At 41.2% G+C, this 24,785-nt stretch overlaps 1 protein-coding gene across 1 annotated transcript; it reads left to right on the top strand.

Moving 5' to 3' along the window:
• The first annotated feature begins 527 nt into the window (after positions 1 to 527).
• On the top strand, positions 528 to 23,985 carry Spdl1 (spindle apparatus coiled-coil protein 1). Its single transcript, XM_057775794.1, has 12 exons — positions 528 to 637; positions 2,097 to 2,271; positions 7,841 to 8,017; positions 9,840 to 10,037; positions 10,564 to 10,713; positions 10,797 to 10,895; positions 10,978 to 11,088; positions 12,226 to 12,366; positions 13,607 to 13,716; positions 14,200 to 14,387; positions 20,426 to 20,765; positions 23,527 to 23,985. Exons 2-12 carry the CDS (start codon positions 2,116 to 2,118, stop codon positions 23,672 to 23,674), a joined length of 1,818 nt encoding a protein of 605 aa, XP_057631777.1. The 5' UTR covers positions 528 to 637; positions 2,097 to 2,115; the 3' UTR covers positions 23,675 to 23,985.
• The last annotated feature ends 800 nt before the right edge of the window (positions 23,986 to 24,785 follow it).

Below are 24,785 nucleotides of genomic sequence, written 5' to 3'. Positions count from 1 at the left end.
CAGCAGCTCCATGACTTTGACAGGTCACATTTCTTTGGGGGAGGCTTTGGTTTCCTCTGTGCAAACCGAAGGATGCCGTGGACTTGGCAAGGTGGTCTGCGGGCCTAACTGGGGGTTCCGTGTGGAATGTGGCACTGTCCCGGCACCGGGGAGACAAAACGCCTGAGCTACAGCGGATGACAGCACGCAGGCCAGGGTGGGGTTGACAGGGCCGCCGGGCCACAAGGTGGTGTCAGCCCCACACTGACCAGCGACACTGCCTCTACAATGGCGCTGCTAAAGACGACAACAAACAAATAAAATCCAGAAACACCGTTCACGTGAAGCAGATACATAGTGGAAAAACAGCTCAAGGAAAGTCTAAGTCGCGGGCGCGTCGCCTGCACCTGCGCAGTCGCTGCAAGTCCGTCCTCTTGCTTGTCTCGGAGGCGCGGATTGGATGAGACATCTCGTGAGAAATGCAAGCTCTCGCGGGAACAGTATTCAAAAAAATCCCGGCACTTATTTAGCTCTGGTTCAGCTGAATAAACAGGACGGCTTTATTTGTGCTGAGGTGGATGTACTGACACGAATCCAGTCGCCCGGTGCTTTCTGGACAAGCTTTTGGTTGCAGCAGCCGGGAAGCGTGAGCTGGGAGGTAAGGGCGAGCGGCGGGAGAGGAGAACAGGGCATCCGCCAGCGGAACGCCTGCTCTCCCGGAACCTGAGTTCTCAGGAGCCGCCTTCCGGGCCGGTGTAGTTTTCGGTCGGACCGGCTAGCTGCCCGCTCGGCTGCTGATAAATAAGGGTGCTGGGTGGTCTTCATGATTTCGGTGACCTTGAGTCTGAGATCTTCAGTACCCATTACTCCTAGCCAGTGATGCAGCCCGAATTAACGTGCTGCAAAATGTAACAAACGCACAATGGGTTCTCACGGTAGCGTCTCATTTTGTTTTACAATGATTCGAGTGTGCAATGGTAACATTTTGAACGTCTCGGGTTAAATGTTTTCCAGCGTGCTTAGTTTTGAAGATGTGGCCCCCAGAAAGTTAAAAACCCCGTTTGGCCCACATGGTTTTTCTGATGATGCCCAGTCAGCGTTCATGTGTTATCTATCAGCTTGTGATGCATCTAGTTAGAGGCTTTTTATTGTTCCGATAGATAAAAGGTGTTTACAAACCTTACTTTGATGCAGTGGGTGAAAGTGGGCTTAGAACTAAGGTAGCGCATCCGCAGACCTTCCTGTTACTTTAATGTCTTAAGCAGGTTGTGTTTTTGAGAGGTTGGACCGAAAAGTGGTTAGAACATCAGGCTTTGGAGCTCCGGTTTGATTTTTGCCCACATCCTTGTGTCACCTACCATTCTCCCTCAAATCTATTCTAGTCAGACTTTCAGTCCACTTCTACCAGAACAGCCCTTGGGTCAGTGATCTTTATATTTGAAATCAGTGGGCAGTTTCCAAGTTCTCACTTACTTTGACTTAGCACCATTTGCCATGATTGTTCATTCCCACATCCTGAAGAAATTTTGCTTATTGACTTCCAGAACATTGTATACCGTTGACTTTGCATTTACTTCAGGGATCATACCTAAGAGTGCCCTGTGGTCTTCTTTCATAACAGAGTTTAGTTCTGAGTCTTGTGAAAAATTATGCTTATCTTCTAATGATAAGAAATCTTTTTTAAAAAAAATAATAAAAGAAATCTTGCTGGGTGGTGGTAGCCCACACCTTTAAGCCCAGCGCTGGGGAGGCTGAGGCAGGAGGATCTCTGTGAGTTTGAGGCCATCCTGGTCTACAGAATGAATTCCAGGACAGTCAGGGCTATATGAAAAGAAAAACTCAGTCTCACCCCGTCCCCCAATCATATTGACTTTGCCGCCACAATTTTTGTAGTATTCAGCGATTTCTCAATACCTACTGTGCTATTGTTGATTCGAGGTATTATCTTACAAGTCAGGAATAGAATCTAAAAACCCTTTCATTTTATATGACAGTAGTGTTAGCTGTATGTGTTTCTTCTCTTGATCTGATATCACTACATTTAGTTCCAAGTTAGGTAATTTTCTCTTTACATTAGACTGAAAACAGTCCAAGTTCAGTAAATTTTCTCTTTACAGTAGACTGAAAACAGAAAGCATGGAGAGAGAGATCACAGATCTTCGAAGCAAACTCAGAGAGTGTGAAAAGGAGCGACTGAAAGCTGCACAGTATGGCTTACAGCTCTTGGAGAGGCAAACTGAATTGCAGAGTCAATTGGATAAATGTCATGAAGAAATGATGGCCATTACTGAGGTAGGATCTGCACACCTGTTAACAAGGATGTGCTTGGGGACTACAAACTTGTTTTGTCTAACAACTATTTATTCTCTTTTGAAGACCTAAGTCTTCCCCACCCTAGCGCCGTTGAGAAAGAGAATGAACTAAATGAATTTCCAGGCTTCTTTCCAACAGTGTGCTCTGAGTTTGAAAAGTCAAATAATGCTCTCTCCCTTTGTGCTGCATTTACTGCCAGGTTTTGTTTAGTCTATGCTCTACTTACGTGACCTCACTTCTTTTCTGGTTCTAAACATCTAGATGCTCCATGGCATCGCACCAAGCCTTTAGTTCTGCCTGAAGGCTAAATTAGTGTATTCAAGTACCTGCCATTAACGGACATCTCAAGCTTGACGCAAGAAGAACAACTCGTTCCTTGTCTGCTGACTGAATGGTCTTTTGCTTTAGTAAATGGATTGGCATCCATCCAGTTGCTTGAGCCTGAAGTCAGGAAGGCCCACATTTTATCCATCAACAAATCTAAGGACTCATTTAGTTAGGGTTTCTATTGCTGTGATAAAGCATTATGATTGAAAACAACTTGGGGAGAAAAGGGTTGATTTCATCTTACAGCTCGTACTACGTAGTCCATCATCCAGAGAAGTCAGGGCAGGAGCCTAGAGTAGGAACTGGTGCAGAGGCCATGGAGGAGGGCAGCTCACTGGCTTGCTCAGCCTGTTTTCTGGTACTATCCGAGACCACATGTGTTGTGTGGAGCTGCGGGCAGGCCTGTTTTTCGTCCCGCCTAGCTCCCGCAAGGCTAGCTTTACACCAGAAATAACAACACACAAACTATATTCATATAAACACTGCTTGGCCCATTTCTATTAATGTGGGTAGCACCATGAGGTGCGCTTACCAGGAAGATTCTAGCCTACGTCCATCCTGGGTCGGAGCTTCATCACGACTGCCCTGGAGAGCAGAGGCATGGCGTCTATCTGAGGCGTCTTACCTCACTTCCCCTTCCTCCCAGCATTCTGTTCTGTTTACTCCGCATACCTAATTTTCTGTTCTATCAGGGCCAAGGCAGTTTCTTTATTTAACCAATGACCTTCCTCCATCACACATGCCCAGAGTGGCACTGCCCACAGTGACATGAGCCCTCTGATATCAATTATTAATCAAGAAAATGCCTCACAGACTTACCTACAGGTCAATCCTATGGAGGCATTTTCTCAGTTAAGATCCCCGATTTCCTTTTTCCAGATATGTCTAGGTTTGTGTTAAATTGACTTAAAAGAAAAAAAAAAAAAACCCTAGCACAACCAAAGCGTCTGCCTGGGATGCTGCTGCTCTACCCAGCCCACGGCCATCTGTCCACTGACCTACTGCTGCAGCCTTCTAACGGGTGCCCCATCCACATCACCATCATACCGTTCATGCTGCACACATCCGAGTGGTCATGATAGATGCAGGAGAGCTCGTTTCTTTCCTTCTGAAAACCTTATGGGGCTTTCTGATACGTCTTCAATAGAATCTGAGCTCTTTGCTTGGGTGCGTACCCCTGTGCGTTGGCCTCTGCCTGACTCCTCACCCCTTTTCAAACCACGTTTCTTCAGTCTTTCCTATACTGATTTTATACTAGTTGTTCTTTCCTGTGGAGTGACTCACCCCCACGCATCTTGATTCCGTGCTCAGCCTTAGACTTTCAGTTAAATGTCTGACTGTAGTATAAAGTCCAAACTTGCTCTTAAGTCTCTGGAGTGCTGATTGTCTCCAGAGATGCAAACTGCAAGAGAGGAAACTTTGTCTACTCTTATTCTCTGATAAATATTTTTGGAATGACTAAGTCAGTTTAATACTAAATGCTTGGTATTTTAAATTTGAATCTCAGAAGTTTAAATATAAGAGGTAAAAAAAATCACTAGTGGCAGTTGTCATTTTTCCAAGTACTGCTGTTCTTGATAATCACTTAGTGCCAAATTATCAGACAAAGATTGCAGACCTCAGGGTAGAAATAAAGCCATGTTGCACAGTTGTTTTGAAAATCCCTCACCAAACTTAGGTTTCTTTTAAAAATAAAAGAATTGGGGAGAGGAGCAATATAAATAATTCCAGCCATTTTTTTTCTTAATTTAATTGAATTTTATTTATCTTATTTTTTGTTTCATTTTATTTTAATGTTTCGAAGTTTTTATACAATATATTTTGATCATGTTCTTTATCCACTCCCCAACTCTTCCCAAATCCTCTCTACCCACGCACCCAACTTCATGTTTTTTCTCTCTCTTTAAAAACAAACAACACGTACCATGGAGTTCAGTTTGTGTTGGCTGACTGCTCCTGGGTGGGTATGGGTCTTGTCCTAGAATGTGGCTGATACACCTGTTGTCGCTCCACTGCAGAAACTGATTTTCCCTCTTCAGCAGCTGTCAGTTGCATATATAGCTTCTTGGTTCGGGGTAGGACTCTGTGCCCTCCTCCCTTCCTCTGTGCTGGAATTTTGTCTGCCTGGAATTTATAAAGGTCTTGTACACACTGTCACAGTCTCTGGGAGTTCCTATGTGAGTTCATCTGCCCTGCTGTATCTGAAAAATGTTGTTTCCTTGAAGTCACCTACTACCTCTGGCTCTTCAAGGCTTTGTGCCCCTTCTTCCAAATGGATCTCTGAACCTTGAGGAGAGGGGTGTGATATAAGACATCCCATTTAGGGCTGAACATTCCAAAGTCTCTTGTTCCCTGTGTTAATTCCCATTTACTGTAAGAACTTCTCTGGTGAGAGTTGAGTGATATCCTGAACTATGGGTTATGCAGTATGTGATTAAGCATTGTTCCATTGCTGTGTTCATTTAGCAGAATAGTAATTGTAGGTTTTCTCTAGGGCCTATGACCTATCTAGCCTCAGGCTCTTGGTCTCATTGACAGTGTAAGGTATGGATTTCATCTTGTAGAAGGGAATGGGAGGGCTCAAATCCAAGTAAAAAGACCAGTGATTATTCCCCTAGCATTCAAGCCGCTATTGAACCTGTAGACCTAACTTGTAAGCAGGTCTTTAAATTGTGGCTCACACGGTGTGTAGCTGGGTGAGACTGTTATTACTTTTTTCCTCTGGTGTTGTACGTAGAACTTTTCAACACTGTGAACCCTAACCAGTAGGATGAAACTTCTAGCCGAACACCAGCTAGATTTCTCCATGTCGGGTCTTATGGCAAGTTGTGGAGGGTAACCAGTAGCACTGGTAATCCCTACAATTGTTGAGGAGCCCATTGGCCAACAGCACAAAAACATGGAACCCATTCCTGATGTTAGGTTTTACTTGGTAGTATATGACGTCTGATTTGGGTATTGCACCTGCCCCCAATTACATGGTAACACTAATTAAACTCCTTTCATAGATGTATGCATTTCAGGACGTGCTTACAGTCATTTCTTTTAAACGTGTTGTCTCTTGCCATAATCTCTTCTCTACCCTACCTTGTCTTATTTTTTTTCCAAAAGTCATTTAGAAGGAATTATAATACTCTCTTTAAACCTTAGCATGTTTTCATTCTTTGATTATTTTGTAAATGGTTTTTTAGCAAACAAAACTTTGAAAGTAATAGTTTGTTTATTCAGTATTTTTCCTTTTTTACCCATTCTGCTGTTTTTTTCAGGGCATTATATAAGGAAGAACATTTGGTTATCAAACAGTAATGCTTACTGGTAGCATCTGAGTGCCAGTAAAGCGTCCCTGTTTTGTCTTTCTTTGAATAGGGCTTGATAGACACCATCTTGCTGTGGGTTTTTTATCCTTCCTTGATAGTGAACTGAAGCAATTGCTATACCTCCAGCCTGGACATTAACATTCTTCCCCTACTGTAGTTGTATGTTGAACAGTATAGTTGTCCATAAATAATACACGGAAAATTCCATATGTAATTTATAAAGCTAAAGTGTCCTGTCGGGGACACGAATCACTGTCCAGGAGACATGAAGTAGATGATGTTCTTCTGGACAGCTTGTAAAGTCATTAGTCCTGTAACACTATGTCATTGTGCCTTACACTGGCCACACTTCGCCTTGTCACATGGCTATTATACTGCTTAACATCATAAGAACAGTTAGATTTTGAGAGTAAAATGACACATATCTTTTAATTGCTCTTTTTATTATTGTTTATGTCATTAATTTCCCACTGTGTCAAATTTAAAATTAAATTTTGTCAGGATAAAGACTATAGATAGTGGGAGGTGCGTGGTATTTGTAGGGTTTGGTACTCTTTAGGATCCAGGCATCGGGCTGGGGTTCTGGAACAAACTCAGGCAGCTAAGATGCAAATGACATCTGAAGCTATAATGGAGTTTGGATGTCTGGCACGATGATTGTTGGACATGTGTCCTTTATATTCAGTGCATCGCAGCATCTGGCATCCAAGAGCGTTTCCCACTGCTGCTTTAGAAATCTGTTCCTACATCTTTCCCTTAGAAAAGCTCCTCTTCAAAGTTCTCCCCTGTTCTACTGTGTAGCATCCGTTGCCATCTGGACATTATACATTGTCCCTCATCTCTTAGTCATGGTGATTCACGTTCTCATAAAACATTCCATCCGATAGATAATGCCATAGTGGTAAATCTACTCAGTTGTTGGTAAAATAAGTGTTATATTAGTCAGAATTATGGCGCGCACTTGAGAAGAACTCTTAGCCTCATGGAGTCTGTGTGTTGGACACTTTGATTTAGGAGTGTGGTGAGTGCACACTCGTGGAAGGCACAAACATGAGAGGTTTTCTTTGAGTCACTTTAGTCATAGCTCTGCGGGATTCTTTGTATAATATAAAGTAGAATTCAATGTCTCCTTCGTCCTCTGTATAGTGTTTGGCAGGATCTAGTTCCTACCATGATGGTTGATGTTTAGCCAAGGGCAAGACTTTTTTAGGAAAGCCTTATCACTCATCAGTATGAGGGTTCATTGAATGTGGAATCCAAAGAATGCTCCCTCCATTACCACCTCCACTGCTGGCTTTCAGGGCACCAGAGACCACAGATTGGAAAGCAGAAGTTGGTAATTTGCCGGGACCAGGACTTTCCTTTTTCAGCTTGAGTGTTTTGAGGCCACTGCAGTCTCCAAATACACCTTTTGGGGTTCATTAAGACTAATTAGTAGCAGGGTTGGGCTCCTGGTTCATTTGGTGAAATACTTACCTGAGCATAGTTTTCAGAACCCACACTGAAAAAGCCCATATGATGATGCACACTGATGACTTCCAGTGCAGGAGAGGCAGAGAGATGGGTGGGTCCCTGGGGCGCAGTTAGTTGGCAATTCCACCTAGCCTACTTGACAGGCAGGTTCTAGGTTAGTGAGTGACTCTGTCCCAAAAATAAGATTGCCTGAGGAACAACATCTGAGGTTGTTGCCTGGACTACACTTACACGCATACACATGTGTGCTTCCCCACATGAAAATGCATGTAACCCTGCCCCCAACCCAAGACAGTAAAAACTGATTAACTACAGTATTCCCAATTTGACAAGTGGTTGTTATTTGGATAGTGGTTGTTATATGAACCAGCTTAAGATGCTAACTAATATCCAGTGATTAAAATTTTTTATGCATCTAAATGTGTTTTCAGGGTTATAACCAAGAGAAGTATGCTCTTCAAAGAGAAGTGGAGCTCAAGAATCGGATGTTAGAAAGTTTGAGCTGTGAATGTGAAGCTTTGAAACAACAACAGAAAACGCAGCTGGAGCAGTTAGAAATGCAGCTAAACAGAAACCACAGGCAGGAAGTGAATGACCTGAAAAATAAGGTTTGGATCTGTGTTTCAGAGCAAAATATCCCGTGTTTGTATGGCTATCTATAAGTACTGGATGGGGGTGGGGGAGGGCGGAGGAGTTGCTTAAATACTAATGGCCAAAAATAAGTTTTCCCTATCTTAATGTTCAAGTGGAAACACTGAGGAATAAGCTATCAAAGGAATTTGTATACATACTAGCCTGCTAATGACATGAAATTGTTATTTAAATTTGGTATCTGAATATTTGTATTCGTAATATTGGTGACCAGTAAGGCCTCCTTATAGGCTGTGTGTTCACCTTGTAAGATAGCTGACTAGTTCTGTAGCTGTCCCTGCCGTTAGTCATGTGCTGCTACTCTGCACACAAACCACTGCTGTCTTGTGAGTTACTGTGCTTCAGAGTGAAGCTTCATATGTGTTTATGGAAAGAAAAATGTGGACGATCCAGCTCTCAAAAGGACTTTGTGAAAGGTAACCTTATCTCCATTATGACAGGCAACAATGCCAGTGGCTAGGTGAACCGAAGAGATTGAACAAAATAAGAACCAGAAATTGTCAGCCACTATTTGAACCGAGGCTGATGACAGTAAAGCCCAGTACTGAGTTTGTGCCCATGGTCTAATGATTCCTTATATCCTGGCTCCATTGTAAATACAGAGTGGGCAGCTGTGCAGTGAGCACCCATTCACTCTCAGGACCCCCAGCTGCCCTGGGCCTTCAGTTTGCCTCTAAGAAATCCGGGGCTCTGCTTATGCTTCTCTTCAGATGCAGCTTGTACCCTGATTTTCTTTTCCAGATCCTACTCTATGAAAATTTTTAAAGATTTTTTTTATGCCCTATTTTCTCAAAAGTCTGTTTTTCAATTTTTAATATTTTGTATAGTGTCTTTTAATATTTTCCATGTCTGTTTCCACCTATAATTTTCATTAAACTACAATATATTTTTGAATATATATTTTGATTAATGGTATCAGCAAAATCATATCTAAGTAAGTATGCTTTTCTGTAATACAGAATCATCTTGCCTATGGCTCTGACAACTAGTAATCCTATTTGTAGCTAATCCGATTTGAGATGTGGATAACTGGAAAAGATATGTTCTTGTTTTTTATTCCTCCATGGATTTAGCAGTAGCCCTAATTTCCTAAGTAGATATGATAGAGGAAATATTTGGGACTAAGTAAAGCAAAGATAATAATCAAGATGGCCTTTTTATAGAAGAGAAAATTTTACAAAAAATGGTATTGCCAACAGTCTCAAATCATTTGCTTTAAAATTCTCAAGGTTTGCTCATTATCTTTTTCTTATTTCTCACATTTAATCTGTTGTTGAATCCCAAGAAGTTGACCTATAAAATCTCACGGTAGCTCTTGTCCCTGTAGTCCAGACTGTCATCACGCTACTGTGGTCTTCTAACTAGGTTACCCGCTTGAATCATTGTTACCCATGCCTCATCAGGGCTCAGGAGGAGGCATACCTCCCATTATATAAAACTGCCTTGTGGTTAGCTATACCACCTTCAGTTGCTTCTAAGAAAACCAGGTCTACTTGGATGACTAGTGCAGGTTATGCCTGAATTTGTAGAACAATATAGGTCTTTGTTTAAAAGACACTCGGCAGATGAGCGATGTTTAGCTTGCAACCCAAGACCCTGTGTTCAGTTCCCAGTACTGTGGGTGAAGATGTCACTTAGATCCAGTGAGTTTCTGTAGAGTAGAATCTGGAAAATCAGGTATGAACTCTAAATACAGTTTCAGGAAGGAAAGTTCAAAGAAAGCTCAAGGACCCTTGAGTTCAGAGGTTGTAACTCTTTCTTTCTCTTTTCCTGGTTTAGTTAGAGAAACTGAAAGTGGAATTAGATGAAGCCAGGTTAAGTGAGAAGCAGCTGAAGCAGAAGCTGGACCACCAGGAGGAAGTTCTCGCCCACAAATCGGAAGAGCTCCGGCTAATGTCTGAGCAGCGCATGCTCAATAGCATGTCTTCGGAGGTGCTGACTCTTCAGATTGAGCTAACTGAGATGGAAAGTGTGAAGGTAATTTATATCTCAGGTGTTTTCTCGTTAGAATAGTTCTGCGTGTTCTTGTAGCTGTTCTTAAGAACAGTTTGAGGCCTGAGCTGGTTGTTTACCGTAACCAAAAAGCACTCTGCAGAGTTTTCATGTGGATTAATTCATTCATAAAATAGTTTTCTATTTTATGACTACTTATGGCATATTTTATATTATGGAAACTCTGGAGTCATTTATAGGCTTTTATTTTGACACTAGTTGGGTCTTAAAAGCCCGATACACAATGTTAGCACAGTGGAAATTAAAATGCTTGTCACTATAGATTTTTCATTTCAATTGTGGATAATTAAAATTCAAAGGAAGAGGAGACAATTTCCAAGGTATTTTCATTGGCTCTCTGCTAAAAAATTGATTAACTAAAAACATTTTAAAATATACTTGGCAACCTCTGAATGGCTTTGTTTTAATGTGAGGTGGGAAGTAATAGCATGAATGTACCAACTGTGTTTAAGAGATTAGTCAAGAACCCTGGCTGTGTTCCTGTTGGTAGACTGCTCTCCAAGAAGAGGTGAACGAGCTTCAGTACAAACAAGAACAACTAGAATGTGCCAACACTTCCTTAATGCACCGGGTAGAGCGGCTTCAAGAAGAAAAAGAGGAGCGAGAGAAGGAAGTGGTGTCGTATTATAATGCCTTAGAGGTATGGTGAGGGTGTTGTCATACGCACAGTTGTTAGTGCCCTCTTGCTGGCCTTTGCTAGTGAAACTCTTCTTTTCCATCTAGAAAGCTCGCGTAGAAAATCAAGATCTTCAGGTGCAGTTGGGTCACGCACTTCAGCAAGCTTTGGATCCCAATAGTAAAGGCAACTCCCTGTTTGCAGAGGTACTTGCAAGTGTTCTCATGACCAAATTGACGAAACTGGCATTTCATTTACTACAAGAACAAACACGTTAATGTCTTCCAGGTGGATGATCGGAGGGTGGCTATGGAGCGCCAGCTCAACTCGATGAAAGTCAAATACCAGTCACTGAAGAAACACAATGCATTCACCAGAGAGCAGATGAACAAAATGAAGGTATGGATTCATCGCTCGTAAAGGCTTTAATCTGCTTTGTCTTAGCAGATATATACAGGAAACTGATTTCCTTCAGAGGTATACTTATGTAATTGTTTGTGGAATTGCATAATTATTTTATATTAAAAAGCACCTCGGGAAGGCAGCTGCAGATTGCTTTAGTGGTTCCTCACTGACACCAGGTAGACAGTCTTCTTGTCCAGTTGAAATGAGAAAAAGTTTTTTTATTTTTTGTGCATAGCGTGTTCCCGAGCATAACAGTTTCCTACTTCATCTAGACCTAGCTCTCTGCTACGTCTCACACAAAGGCTTATTTTTTATTGACATCTGTACTGCTCATGGCCTCTTATCCCTGCAGCTCAGTAAGCCATCTGTGGGCTGTCTGCATCGTAAGGTTCTTTTGTCTTTGTTTCCTCATTCTAATTAAGTGAGAGGTCACGGAGGTGCTCAGAGCAGTGAGGAGGCCACAGTCCTGGCTGTTCCAGTCCTTTGGATCTGACCGCTCCTCCCATGGGCCCGAGGCTGCTAAGGTAGTAATAGGTTGCTAGAAAGGCTCCCTCATTTTCCTCCCTAAGTGTTTTACCAAAGAAAAAAGGAACTTCAGTAATTAAATGTGGGAGTTACATGAGCTACTTGAGGTGGGTATTAGTTTTCATGTGCAGATGGGAAGGTGGTGGCCATTCCTGCCTCTTAGAGTGTTCTGGACTAACATGGAGTAAACACTTACCCATCCTTGTGGTTAATTTCTGTGAGTGACTTAACAATTTCCTCACTTACTTATAAATTTTAGAAACCCCTCAGTAGACCCATAGTCTTAATTCAAGTGATGAGTAGCAGGCGATGTTTGGCCAGGCTCATGTACCCTCTAAATGGCGTGCTGCCAGACCTCAGCATGTAGTTCCATGTTCATTTCACAGCACATAAATAGTTAATGTTAAAGATGTCAGATACCATAAAAGTAGTCAAAATACTACTTGAAAGATATCCACAACAAAATGTTTGTTGCAAATGTTTTCAGATTATGAGATGAGATTATTTACTTTCTGGGTTGAATTCAAATCACTGAAGCACAAAACAGGAATTATGCCAGAAATATTCGTACCAGGATTTTGATTTTGGGGGTGACTGTTTTTCTAGTTACAAATCTCCACATTGCTGAGGATGCGGGGATCTCAAACTGAGTTGGAGCAGCAGGAACGGTTGTTTGCCATGTTGGAACAGAAGAATGGCGAAATAAAACACCTTTTAGGTGAAATTAAAAATCTGGAAAAATTTAAGGTAAATGTAGCATCTTTTCAAAAATATAGCCAAAGTTTGGACTGAATGTCTCCATATTTTTAGCTTCTGTAGTTTATTATGCAATTAACCTCCAGTTTCGGTACCAGTTTACCCAATGTTTATTTTTTTGAACTCGCGTCAGTCTAACCTCAGATTGTATATAGGGTGTGAAGTCAGTCCTGGCATTATTTGTTAAATTCGGCCCCAGTGAGATGCTAGGTTTAATACATAACAAGTTTCTATTTGTGCGTGAATCTTTCGACAGTATCTGTGTATTGGTTGACCTCTGTTTGTTTGAGTTACAGAGGTTTTGGAATATATGATTTTTATTTTTAGACTTTAGTTCCCCTAGTTTTTCTTCATAGTGTTCTGGTTGCTTTTGCATGTTTGCTTTTCTCTTATCTGATGCACACATGCACACATACCAGAAAGAACTATTTGGTATTGTTTTGAAAGATTATATTACATTTATAAATTTTCAGATTTTTTATTACCTTAGGGAGCATTAGTATCCTTTCATTAAGCTTCTAGTGAAAGATTCAAGTTTATATAAGTAGCAGATTTTATAAATGTTAATGATCCCTTAAGTATTCTGTATTGTGGTCATTAGTTTATCATTAAATATTAAGTTTTACTTTCATCTCTTAGGAAACTGTTGAAAAGGTAGCAATTTTGTTAAATATATAGTGTATTACTGCGCGGTGGTGTGCCTACATTGGCTGAGCACTGTACTTTGAAAAGTACATTTACAGTCAGGAAAAGTTGGGTTTTTGCAGTCTCTAAAATTGTTTGCTAAATTTTAAACAAATATTTGCCCTGCCTCAGAGAAATAGAAAGAATTTCCTTCAGTATTGGGGATGGGGGAGTACCAAAGGTAACACCAAGGGTTTTCTCTCCATGTTTTCCACTTTATAACTTTTCTCTGAAGTCCAGAATCGAACCAGAAGTCATTGCTTCTTCCATTCTAAAAGCTAGGAGGGGAAACTGTGGGAATGGTGTGGTTGGGAGCCTTAGTTTTGTAATTAAACATGTGTTATTTTATGCCCATGTCACATTGATCCATTTTTGCTTATTTGAAAAGAGAACTGCTTAGTCTTCCTACTCCAGAAGGCAGATGAGTTAAGAGTGTGGTTCTTAGCTTGATGACTGTAAATTAGTCAGTTTCTACTTAGTGGTGGTTGCTGCTGTTACAGCAAACCTAGTGTGTTGTCTGTGTAATAAGAGTTTCTGTTTTCGTTAGACCTTATATGAAAGTATGGAATCTAAGCCTTCCACATCAGCCAGCTCTTGTTCTCTAGAAGACAGCACGTACTATGCAGATTTACTTCAACTAAAGCTTGATAAGTTAAAGTAAGTGTTTGGAATCGTGAATACAAAGATGAAGGGTTTGCTTGCTTATAAGAGTATTACTGATTCATTTTGTTATTTGTTTTTAATTGTCAAAAAAATCTCCAGAGGAATGTCAATAAAAATATCCTTGTGTAGCATATGAGTTTATATAAAATATGCATTTCTTTTGTGTTTAGCATTCAGATTGGTAAGTGAAAAGAACTCTCAGATTCTCCATCAAAATTCCAGAATAAATTTCATGTAATTTAAAACTTGAATATATGCATGTGTGCATTTTGGAAAAAATATTTTCTCCCTCTGTGTTTTTTTAAAGAATCCATGAAATTTTTGTGTGGGGGGGTTGCATTGTTAAGACTTACTTTATTGTTTCTTTTATTGCTAAAATCTCAGAGAAATGCCTTTATAATACACGAGATTTATTCTACCATGCTTGTACTGTGTGTTATTTTAATATTCTTTAATCATTCTTTTCTGTTACTGTAGCAAAGAAAACGAAAGCACAAAAGGCGAGCTATCCATACAGAGAATGAAGGCGTTGTTTGAGAGCCAGCGGGCCCTGGATATTGAGCGGAAACTGTTTGCGAATGAAAGACACCTGCAGCTTTCAGAAAGTGAAAATATAAAACTGAGAGCCAAGTTAGATGAATTGAAGCTGAAGTACGAACCTGAAGGTGTGCTTCGTAGGCTTTCGTCTTTTAAATCCTTACTAGCTCTGAGAAACTAAGACATGGTTTGTAGCTTTTTACCAATGTCGTTATAAACTACATTGTGACCCTGTGTCTGTAGTAAAGGTTAGCTATCAGATGTGTAAGAAAATTAGAACTGGTTGCATGAATATAACAGTGTTCTCTCTCAGGATATCTGGGTTCATACTGAACAGCAAGAATTTGAGCTTCTCCCCTTGAAGATTGTAGCATCTTATGGTGTCCGAGAGAACTTTGAAATTACTTTGAGAAAGGGTCTCACTCTGCAGCCCAGGCTCGTGTCACACTCCTGGCCTTTACTCTGCTTCCTGAGTAGGGTCATAGGCGCCTATGACCAGCCCAGGTCAGAGTATCGAAGCCGCTGATACTGGGCGCTGAGACTAGCTAAGTTTGTTTATACTCCTTCCCCCTCCCCGCCCCCGTGAATCTCTGGAGGAGCATTCCAGGACTGTACACGTTAGGATTCCGGCTCTTTAGTTGTTGTCTGCTGCCAGTCCATTGACCCTGTGTCCTCGGGACCCATCACCAGAAAGGCAAAGAAGATGTAGTCTTGATCTCAAGGGCTGTCTATGTTTCCAACTCCATATGGAAAGTTCTATTTGTTTTTCTTCTGACACATAGTAATTGGACACATTTATAGGGTGCAATGTGGTGTTGTTATTCATGTGTATTGTAGAGTGATCAAGGTAATTAATGTCCATCATTTTAGTCATATCTCAGAGCTACTTCTGGTTTAAGTTTAGTATCTTAAACTTTTACCCTTTCTTTGTTGTGAGAACTTTCAAATTCCTCTGTCTGCAATGCCCAGTGTGTTGTTGACTATAGTTGTCATGCCTTTAGAGCTCCCAGGTGAACGAGACCACATCATGTTTGTCTTTTAAACGGGTATTTGTTATTACTGTGTGTGAGCCTGTACCTGTGTGTGATGTGTGCTTGGTTCTCTTCTGTCTCTGTGTAGTTCCTGGAGCTTGAACTTGAGATTTCTTTCATTGTTTCCTTTGCTGTTACAGAAGTTTTCGTTTTAATATGATCCATTTTTTTCTTTTAATTTTTTACTTTTACTTTTGCTTGTGCATTTCATTTTTTTTTTTTTCGAGACAGGGTTTCTCCGTAGCTTTTGGTTCCTGTCCTGGAACTAGCTCTTGTAGACCAGGCTGGCCTCGAACTCACAGAGATCCGCCTGCCTCTGCCTCCCGAGTGCTGGGATTAAAGGCATGCGCCACCACCGCCCGACCTGCTTGTGCATTTCAAAATCTTCTCTAAAGGTCCTCACTAGAGTAGTCATGTAGCACTGGCTCTTTTTTCTTCTAGTAGTTTTGGATATTATATTTAGTGAGTAACCCATTTTTATAGCGGATTTCGTTTCATATGAGAGATGAGGTGTTTAGTAATCTGCGTGTAGTCGCCAGTTTTCTTAGCTCTATTGATGAAGAAGTTGTCCTTTCCCTATTATGTGTTTTGACTTTGTGAACATACAAGCTGTGTGTCAATGGATTGGTTAATTCCTCGGCTCTCTGTTCGGCTCCATTGATCAGAGTTCTCCCTATTGTTAACAGGTTTTCTTGGGGGTGAGAAAAGATATTTGACAGGACCTTAGTTTGGGGTTGCACCAAAACAAATGTTTGTATGTTTCTGTTCAGACATTTTTTTTTCTAACATGTGATCTTCATATGCAATAGAGAAGAGTGCATTCTACAGCTGTTGGATAGAATGTCCTATATGTTTCTCTTAGCTCCATTTGAAGTCTGGAGTGTACTTTAAACCCAGAGTGTCTACTGATTTTTCTGTCTGGGTGATTTTTCATTGCTGTAAGTGGGTGTTGGCATCCCAGGTGTCACTTGCCTGCTGTCTGTCTAATACAGAGAGATGTATTGGTGTGTGTGTGTGTGTGTGTGTGTGTATGCTACAGTGCTACAGACTCAGTTTTGGGACCCTTTAACATTTTTTACTGTCCTGATGTGAAGTGTATTTGACTTGACATAAATATCTCACTTCTCTTCCGGGCTGCAAGTGGATTGCATTTTCTACTCATTGACTTCCAGCCCTGCATATCCTTGCAGATGAAATGAGTCTCACGTCGGCAGCATCCTCTGTTCCTGTTCTTGTAATCCCTTTAGCCACTCACTGTCTTTTAATTAGATAATGTACCCCATCTGCATCCAGAGTAATTACTGGTAATTAAGAACTTGGTGCTGCCATATTTGTGGTTGTTTTCTGGTAGGCCTTTTCTTCCTTTCTTTCTCCCCTCCAGTCTTCAGTGTTGAGAGGTGTTTCTCAGTCACTATATTTGTTTTCAATTATAATTACCACACATTTATAAAGAACATCCTATACTGAACTGAAGTGTGACAATTTTGAATACTAAGGCAAAAAGAAAAAAATACCTCCTCTTAGCTCCATTTCTCCCCTTACTTTGAGTTTTGATGTCAAAATTCAAGCCATTTTTATGTTTCCTATTCCTTAACTATTGATTATAATTGTTCCTTTGTTAGTGTTGTTTTTATATCTTCCTGTTCAGTGTATAGGGACTATATGACTATCATATCTGAATATTTAGATTTTCTCTGATCGTTTCAGGTTTAAAACTTCAGATGCCACTCCTCCCCTCAAAATGTATTTATTTCTATGTGTATGAGCGTTTTGTCTCTGCATGTTTATCTGCACATGCCTGGTTCCTGCAGAGGTCAGAAGAGGGCATCAGATGCCCTGGAACTGGTGTTAAGGACAGTTGTGAGCCACTGTGTGGTTGCTGGGAATTGAACTCAGGTCCTCTGAAAGAGCAGCCAGTGCTCTTGACCACTGAGCCATTGTTACTGTTAGTCCGACCCAGTATCTCTTGTAAGAGAGGTCTAGTCACAGTGAATTCGGCTTTTCTTAGGGACTGGTGTCCATCTTCCATTTCCAAAGATCTGCTTTGACTAGCAGCTCTTTCCCTTTGTCACTCTGAAGTCTGCTGCCTGGGGCATTGCTGCCCCCTTACCGCCCCTATGCTGCTCTTGGAGTGTTCTTTGTCCTTTGAGAGTTTGATTCTTTGGGTTGGGTCTGACCAAACTTTTGACCTTTCCACAGGAAGGTCGTTTCTTCTTGGGTTTATAAAGCTTTCTGTTCTTCCTTAGTCATTTTCTTTTTCTTGTTTTCAAAGCGCCTGTCTTCAGACTCACTAATTCTCTACTCTGATTGGTCAGTGTTGTGGTTAATATCTTATAATTAACTTTTTATTTACTATATTTTTTACTTACATTTTTCATTTTCTGCATCTGGTTTGTGTGTTTTAAGCTCTTTGCTCCTCAAACTGTTCCCACACATGTCTTTAGTTCTGTCATTGGTACCTTGCTTTGCCATTTTTAATGCTCTCCTTCCTTGATTTTCTTAGTCCCTAAATACATCTCTGGATTGATGAACTAGGTGTTCATTATTATATTCCTTGCCATCTGTGTTTGCCTGTGACTTCCGTTTCATTGTTTTGGGGTGGGTTGTTGTTGGTGGTGGTGGTGGCAGTGAGTTTTGGTTTATTTGTCTTTTGCAACTCTCAGCATACAACTTCTTACATTCCGCATCAGCATTTAGAGGTCACCTTCAGCACAGGTTAACTGTCAGTTTTGTGATAGCTCTGTGGCTTATCCACCTGGGTGGGTCCATGGACAGCCCTAAAAGGCACGCAGGACATCTGGGAGAGCCAGTCCCACACTCAAGTCCAAGGGCCATGCGCACTGTGCCTCCAGCAGTGTGGGGCCCTTACACAGTCTGGACTATTTGGCAGGGATGAAGGGCCTTGCAAGATCTGGATACTAACTCCTGTTTGCCCGTTTCTTCTTGTTCTTTGCTGACTTGGAGTAGAATAGCCCGCTGGTAGTCTCCCTTGTGGGCCAGTACAGGAGTGAAACTCCACATAGTGAGTCAGGATAATGGGAAAGTCAAATGTCCCCTCTGTGAGTCTCTCAGCATAGTCCCTGAATTCTGTACATAATGCGCTAGTGGCTTGGTAAAGGAGATCACAGTCACAGAGGCCCTTTTGTAGCTCAGTCGCTATGTGTGTGTGTTCTAGAGTCTTTACCATCTTGCTTTTGTATTTTGGTTTTCTGAGCTCTTTGAGGTGTTTTTGAGTACATGGTTATTCCAACTCTGGAAGGATAATTGATGGAAATACAGATTCTATCATCTTCTTTCACCATTCATCTTGGATTTATTTATTTACTTAATTACATTTATTTAATTTTTAGACAGACTCTCACTATGTAGTCCTGGCTATCCTGGAACTCATTGTATAGACCAGATTGGTCTTGAATTCACAAAAATCATATCACTGATGCCTGCTAAGTGCTAGGATTAAAGGTGTGCACCATCATGCCGGGGCCCAGGAACTCTGTTTTTAAGGAAAAAGATTTTGATGCAGGCTATACAATAAGTCTTAATTACTCAGAAAATAGCCTGCCATACAGCCTCTCAGCTGATACACGCAAACAGTTCATTTTATTGTGTTTAAATTGAAAAAAATAGAAAGTCGGTACTAAAAAATCTGTGAATGCTGTGGTTGTGTTGGCATGTTCTAGTTTGAGGAGTTTTTTTTTTAATTTCTTTCTTTATTAAAGATTTCTGCCTCCTCCTCGCCACCGCCTCCCATTTCCCTCCCCCTCCCCTAATCAAGTCCCCCTCCCTTGTCAGCACTAAGAGCAATCAGGGTTCCCTGCCCTGTGGGAAGTCCAAGGACCACCCACCTCAATCCAGGTCTAGTAAGGTGAGCATCCAAACTGCCTAGGCTCCCACAAAGCCAGTACGTGCAGTCTCAACGAGGTACCTCTGCCTAACTTTCTTCAAGATCATCTGTGGGAACTATAGTGAGTCTCACCACTAGGGGGAGGTTGTTGACAATAGATTTTTTTTTTAGTTTCTAAAAGATTCTTTTTTTGTGCTTTTTCTCTTTTGTGATTCCAATATGCTCCCCTGATTAAGAATTGTCCATTATGAATTTCAAAGATCTGCCAACCCAACAAAGAACACAGGGTTGGGGTATCGGGGTGATTCAGAGAAGCAGTGCAAAAGAAAGGGGGGCATGCTAATCTGAAAGCAGAGTGTGAGTAGGAACCCCTTTCTTTGCTATAGTACCTGTAATATTTTGAGTTTGAAAATGAAAGGGTGCATTGGTGACAGTGGGAGAGAGACATTAGAGCGAGTGATTGGGTGGCTGTGTGGGACCCACATGGAGGATAGAGGTTTTGTATAGCAGCTGCCGTGAGGCAGGCTGTGGTTGGGACTCGGGAGACATCCATCATAGACGTGACCAGATTGGGAGTACATTTTATAGATGAGCAGTAGGCGTACAGTACCAGTGTTCAGAGTTTTGGCTGTCTTTCATTCTGTCCCTACAAGACAGTACTGGGGGAAGCAGCCTTAAAGATCCCCAGGTGCGGAGAAGTTACTGCACAGGGTCTCCTGCCTGCGGCGTGGGACTCAACCAGAACTCCTGGACTCTGCCATTGCTGCTTCACCTGCCGGAGATCTCAGTAGAGGTCCCCGCTGTCACCAGCACGTCTGATCATCCTGAGCTGTATATATTACAGAATTTACAAGGAAAAAGAAATAGACGATCTTACAAGATAGAGTTGATGGTGTGTGGGGCCAGATCTGGAACTCAGGATAAGGCATAGAGCCCTTTACTGGACCACAGAAGCAGAAACAGCAAAGAGTGTCTGTCAAAAGATCGGGCGAAAGACAGTACAAGGCAGTAGAAGTGAAGCTGACCAGAGAGTGAAGGGCTAGCTAGAGGGTGGAGAGAACGGGAGATATATGTGTACGTGTTGGTGCCCAACATGTAATAAATACATGCTTATATGAAAATTTAGAAGTATTGAAAAAAGCACAATAATTAAAAAATATATATTTTATCAAAGAGGAAAAATATATTTTAAAAGTACCAAAAAAGGCGCGAATTTAGTTGTAACTCGGTTTCCTTGGGTTGTGTATTTGTTTTTATTCAATGAGCATTTTAATAAGCTTTTTCTTCTCAGAGAAAATTGAAGTGCCTGTGCTGAAAAAGAGGCGTGAGGTGCTGCCATTGGATGTAACTGCCCCAGAAGAGACACCTGCTGCCAGTGCCATCGGGGAAGTTTCTAGACTGCCGCTTCAGAGAGAGGAGAAAGAGTCCTGCCTCAATAGCTTAAGTGGTAGCGCTGTGCAGACGGGACCACCGGCCTCTTCAGCTGTTCAGCCAGCTAGCCTCTCTCCTCACAAGAGTCCGCCTCTGGAGATGCAGCCGAAGACGGAGAAGAAATGTGTAAAGCTCATGGACGGTCCAGGCAGTGCTGAGGCCTTACGTGAACAGAGTGGGAACACCCCCAGCTCCCCCAGGTCAGTGTGTCCTTCTGCCTGGCCGCCAGCAGCCTTCTCCATCTTTCCTCTCTCACTGCCTGAACTGTGCCGTGCTGCTCTGTCTGTTTTCCTGGCCATGTGTGCGCTGTAACACTGCATTTGATCTGTCTTCCTTTGGTTCTTCTCAGAGCATCAGGAAGACTAAGGTGACTGCAGGAGGGAAGGGCAATGGATGGCAAGTGACGCTAGGCAGTTACACTTCCTTAGTCCACGAGAACAGCACAGCACAGCTCACCTGAGGGTTTCGCTGGGTGGAGTAAACGCACTGTTGTTTTTCTCTCAGTTCAGGGGTAGCCATGGAAGAAAAACTTTCTCAAAGGACTTTTCAGTAGTCTAAGGCATTTAGACTTAAATTTTTGGTAAGAGCAGGTAAAGGTTTTTATGTTTTTTTTTAAATATTTATTTATTTATTTATTTATTTATTTATTTATTTATTATGTATACAATATTCTGTCTGTGTGTATGCCTGCAGGCCAGAAGAGGGCACCAGACCCCATTACAGATGGTTGTGAGCCACCATGTGGATGCTGGGAATTGAACTCAGGACCTTTAGAAGGGCAGGCAATGCTCTTAACCACTGAGCCATCTCTCCAGCCCGGTTTTTATGGTTTTTGATATCTATACTAACTTCAGAAATAGGCTTTGATGCCTGCTTGATATTTTTAAATATCAAAGCTAATTTAGTTTCATGTTTATTCCCAAACTTCAAAGCTTGCAGTTCCTGTGTAACTGAGCTTGTGACGGAAAGAGAAAGTGTCAGGTGGCGCATGAAGGAGCCAGCGTTCGCAGGGCCCTGTCTTTCGAGAAAGCAAAGCTGATAGAGATAGACAGTGAAAGAGTGAATGGCTCATCGGCAGCCGAAGGTCCGGATCTGTGCAGCAGGATGACGTGCAGGACGGTAGCTGTTGTGGAACTGGCCTAGGTGTCTAGCAGCACAGGCATGGGTAAAGGATGCGTGGTTTATACGCAGCGGAACTCTGTCAGCTACAGAGGCAGCAAAGCCGGGTAAACCGGAGGAAGAGGAATGCAAATGGAGACAAGCATGCTAAGCTGATTAGGCCAGTCTCAGAGTTATAGTGCATGTTTCTCTCATTTGTGGCTCCCAGACTTTATATGTACATAAAACATTCATGTGACATGGAAATAGAAGCAAAATCATCTTTAGGTACTAATGGAAGGAAGGGATAGGCTAGAACACATGTACCCACACACTTGTACAAAAGTTTTAAAAAGCGATTAAAGAAGATGAAGGAGCCAAGTAGTTTTAAGGAGATGGATGGTGTCTACATGCAGTGCAGTACAAAATATTTAAAATAATGCCCTTACACATTTAAAAATTGAGCTTGTTGGTGAGCATCTTCTCCATGAGATGAGCTAGGGCTACATTAATTAGAATAGGTGCAGAATCAGACATTTAACTAAGATAGCGAGACAGCACACCCCATACCACAGAGTTTCCTGGTACGCTTCCTATGATTGTGAGTTCTCAGTGCTAATGAGGGATTCACCAAGAAAAAACATCAGCTGCTACTGTTGTATTATTCTGTTGAATTTCTTAAAATAATGTTTAAATCTATATTGCACAAGAAGTAAACACTTGGTGTTCGAGCACATACGCCTTATCCCCAGCGGTTCTGGAAGGGGTTGGGCAGCCGCTCCCTGTCGTGTGTGAAGTCCATGGGTGACAGTTTGTCTGTAGGAGGTTTCTAGATGGCACTGCATCTTGCTGTCTGTTGTCCTCGTTACTTTTTCTGCTCTTTCTTGCTGGAGAAACATTACATAATGCATGTCACTAATGGACTCAAATTGCACATTGGAAAATATTTGTCTGCTTAAACACGCACGCACACACACGCACACACACGCACACACACAATAAAATACCATAGTGTTTGTTTTTCAGTGTGTAAGCCCATCTACTAACTCAAAACACTTCCAACCATATGTATTTTCTGCAGGTTTAACCTAGACTCACTTGTTTGAGGTTAACTTTATCACAGAAAAGATGGCCTTTGTCGAGAACTGAAGTTCTGCACTTTCATTATTCACTTAATGAATGTTCTTCCATCTTTGTTTTGTTTTGTTTTTTGAGACAGGGTTTCTCTGTCCTGGAACTCACTCTGTAGACCAGGCTGACCTAGAACTTACAGAGTTGTGCTTGCCTCTGCTTCTCAAGTGCCGGGATTAAAGGTGTGTACCACCATGCCTGGCAAGAATTTTCATTTAAACATCTCCTGTGCTATTCATTTACTGCTTGCCTGATGGAAACTCTATTTGAAGGGTTTTTGTTGTTGTTGTTGTTTGGTTGCTTGCTTTTCTGTTTTCTTGTCTGAGACAGCCATCTACTTGGGTAGCCTGGGGTTTCATGTTATTTTATCTTGTGTTCATTAACCTTTTGTATGTGGTGTCAACCTTAAAATATACTGCTTCAGCATTTTGAATTTTGTACGTGGTGTTCTTATGATGTGTATCTCATTTTACCTAATACTTTAACTCAGGCATTGTTTGACCTTTTTTTCAGATTTAAGGATATTTATTAAACATTTAAAAAAATTAAGCCTTACAAACATTAAACATTCTTTTTAAAGTCAGTCATTTAGTATTGATAATGGAGTCTACTGTAGTTTTTGCCCTGTGTACATGAGATAGTGCGCCCCCTTTTGGAGGCCGATGTTACTAGGCATTTACTTCTTTTTCTTGACCATACTTGAATTCAGAATATATGCTTTAATGCTTCTAGGTTATCTGCGGAATCAAAGCTTTCAACAGAGGTGAAAGAAAGGAAAGAAACTACAAGCAAATTGGAAAAAGGAGCGTGTAAGAAATCACACACCATCATGTATGTGTCCTCAAAGTCAACCCCGGAGATGCAGTGCCCACAGCAGTAGGAGGGTGTTGCTCTGAGAGGCTTGCTGAAGATCACGCCTGTGCGCAGGATACCCTTGTGGGACATTTGCATACACCAGTGCTAAGACCTCTGTGACCGGAAATTCAGCTATCCTGTGATTCTAACCCTTCACAGACCTTTGAGTCACAGTGAACAAATCATTACCAGAGGAAATGCTTTTATTTAAACCTGTTTGCTGCACTGGACCAGATTTTGAAAGTTATATGACAAATAATGTTCCTTAAGAACTGAAAATTGGACAGTACAACATTGAAGGTATTAATTATGTTTACCTATGTACAGTTTCATGAATAAAATTGTATTTTCCTTGTCTTGTAAAAATAGTGAATATTGCTTGAAAATGCATATTATTGCAAAATATTTTAAAGGGTTAAAACACCTATATTCATATATATAATTTAAATTTTCATGACTCAAACTAAATAATAATTTTGAAACTTAAAATTGCTGTAATTTCTCCCATTTGTATTTCTTAATTCTATATAAACAAGAATGTTAATGAAAGAGAATGAGAAGAAAAATGAGCATCAAGGATTCTTATTTACTGGTAACATAATTGTACATATATTTTTGCTTATCTGTTATGTAACATATATAAATACATGTACATACACATATAGCAAAATATACTGGATTCTAGTATTACCAAGTTGTTTTCTTTAATTGAAGTGATTATAGATTTATTGATAACTTAATTTTATGCGTTATTTTCTATAGGTGAGTTAGGACTCTTCAGAAAACCAGCAAGGTGTATATAGATAGAGAAGAGAAGATTTCGTCTCAAGAATTAGCTCCCAGGCTGTAAGTCTAAATACACAGTGGGGATTGGCAAGCTTGAGAAGAGATAAGCATGACAGTTGGCCTTTTTGTTGTGTTGGCATCCCGTTTTATTTAGTATTCTAATTAGGCTTCTCTGAGCCTTTTTGTCAGTCTTAGAGATATTTATCATACATTTAAGTTTTTTTTTAAGCCTTATCACAAATCACATTCATGCTTTCTACATGTCCTCCAGGTGAATCCCAGAGATCTAGTGCCCACAAAGAATACTCAGTGGACTGGGAGGTCCACCCACAGCAGGCAGTCTGCTTTAC

The sequence above is a fragment of the Chionomys nivalis genome, chromosome 7 (assembly GCF_950005125.1).
Source record: "Chionomys nivalis chromosome 7, mChiNiv1.1, whole genome shotgun sequence".
NCBI classification, from domain to species: Eukaryota; Metazoa; Chordata; class Mammalia; order Rodentia; family Cricetidae; genus Chionomys; species Chionomys nivalis.
This window is presented reverse-complemented; position numbering and strand designations above follow the sequence as displayed.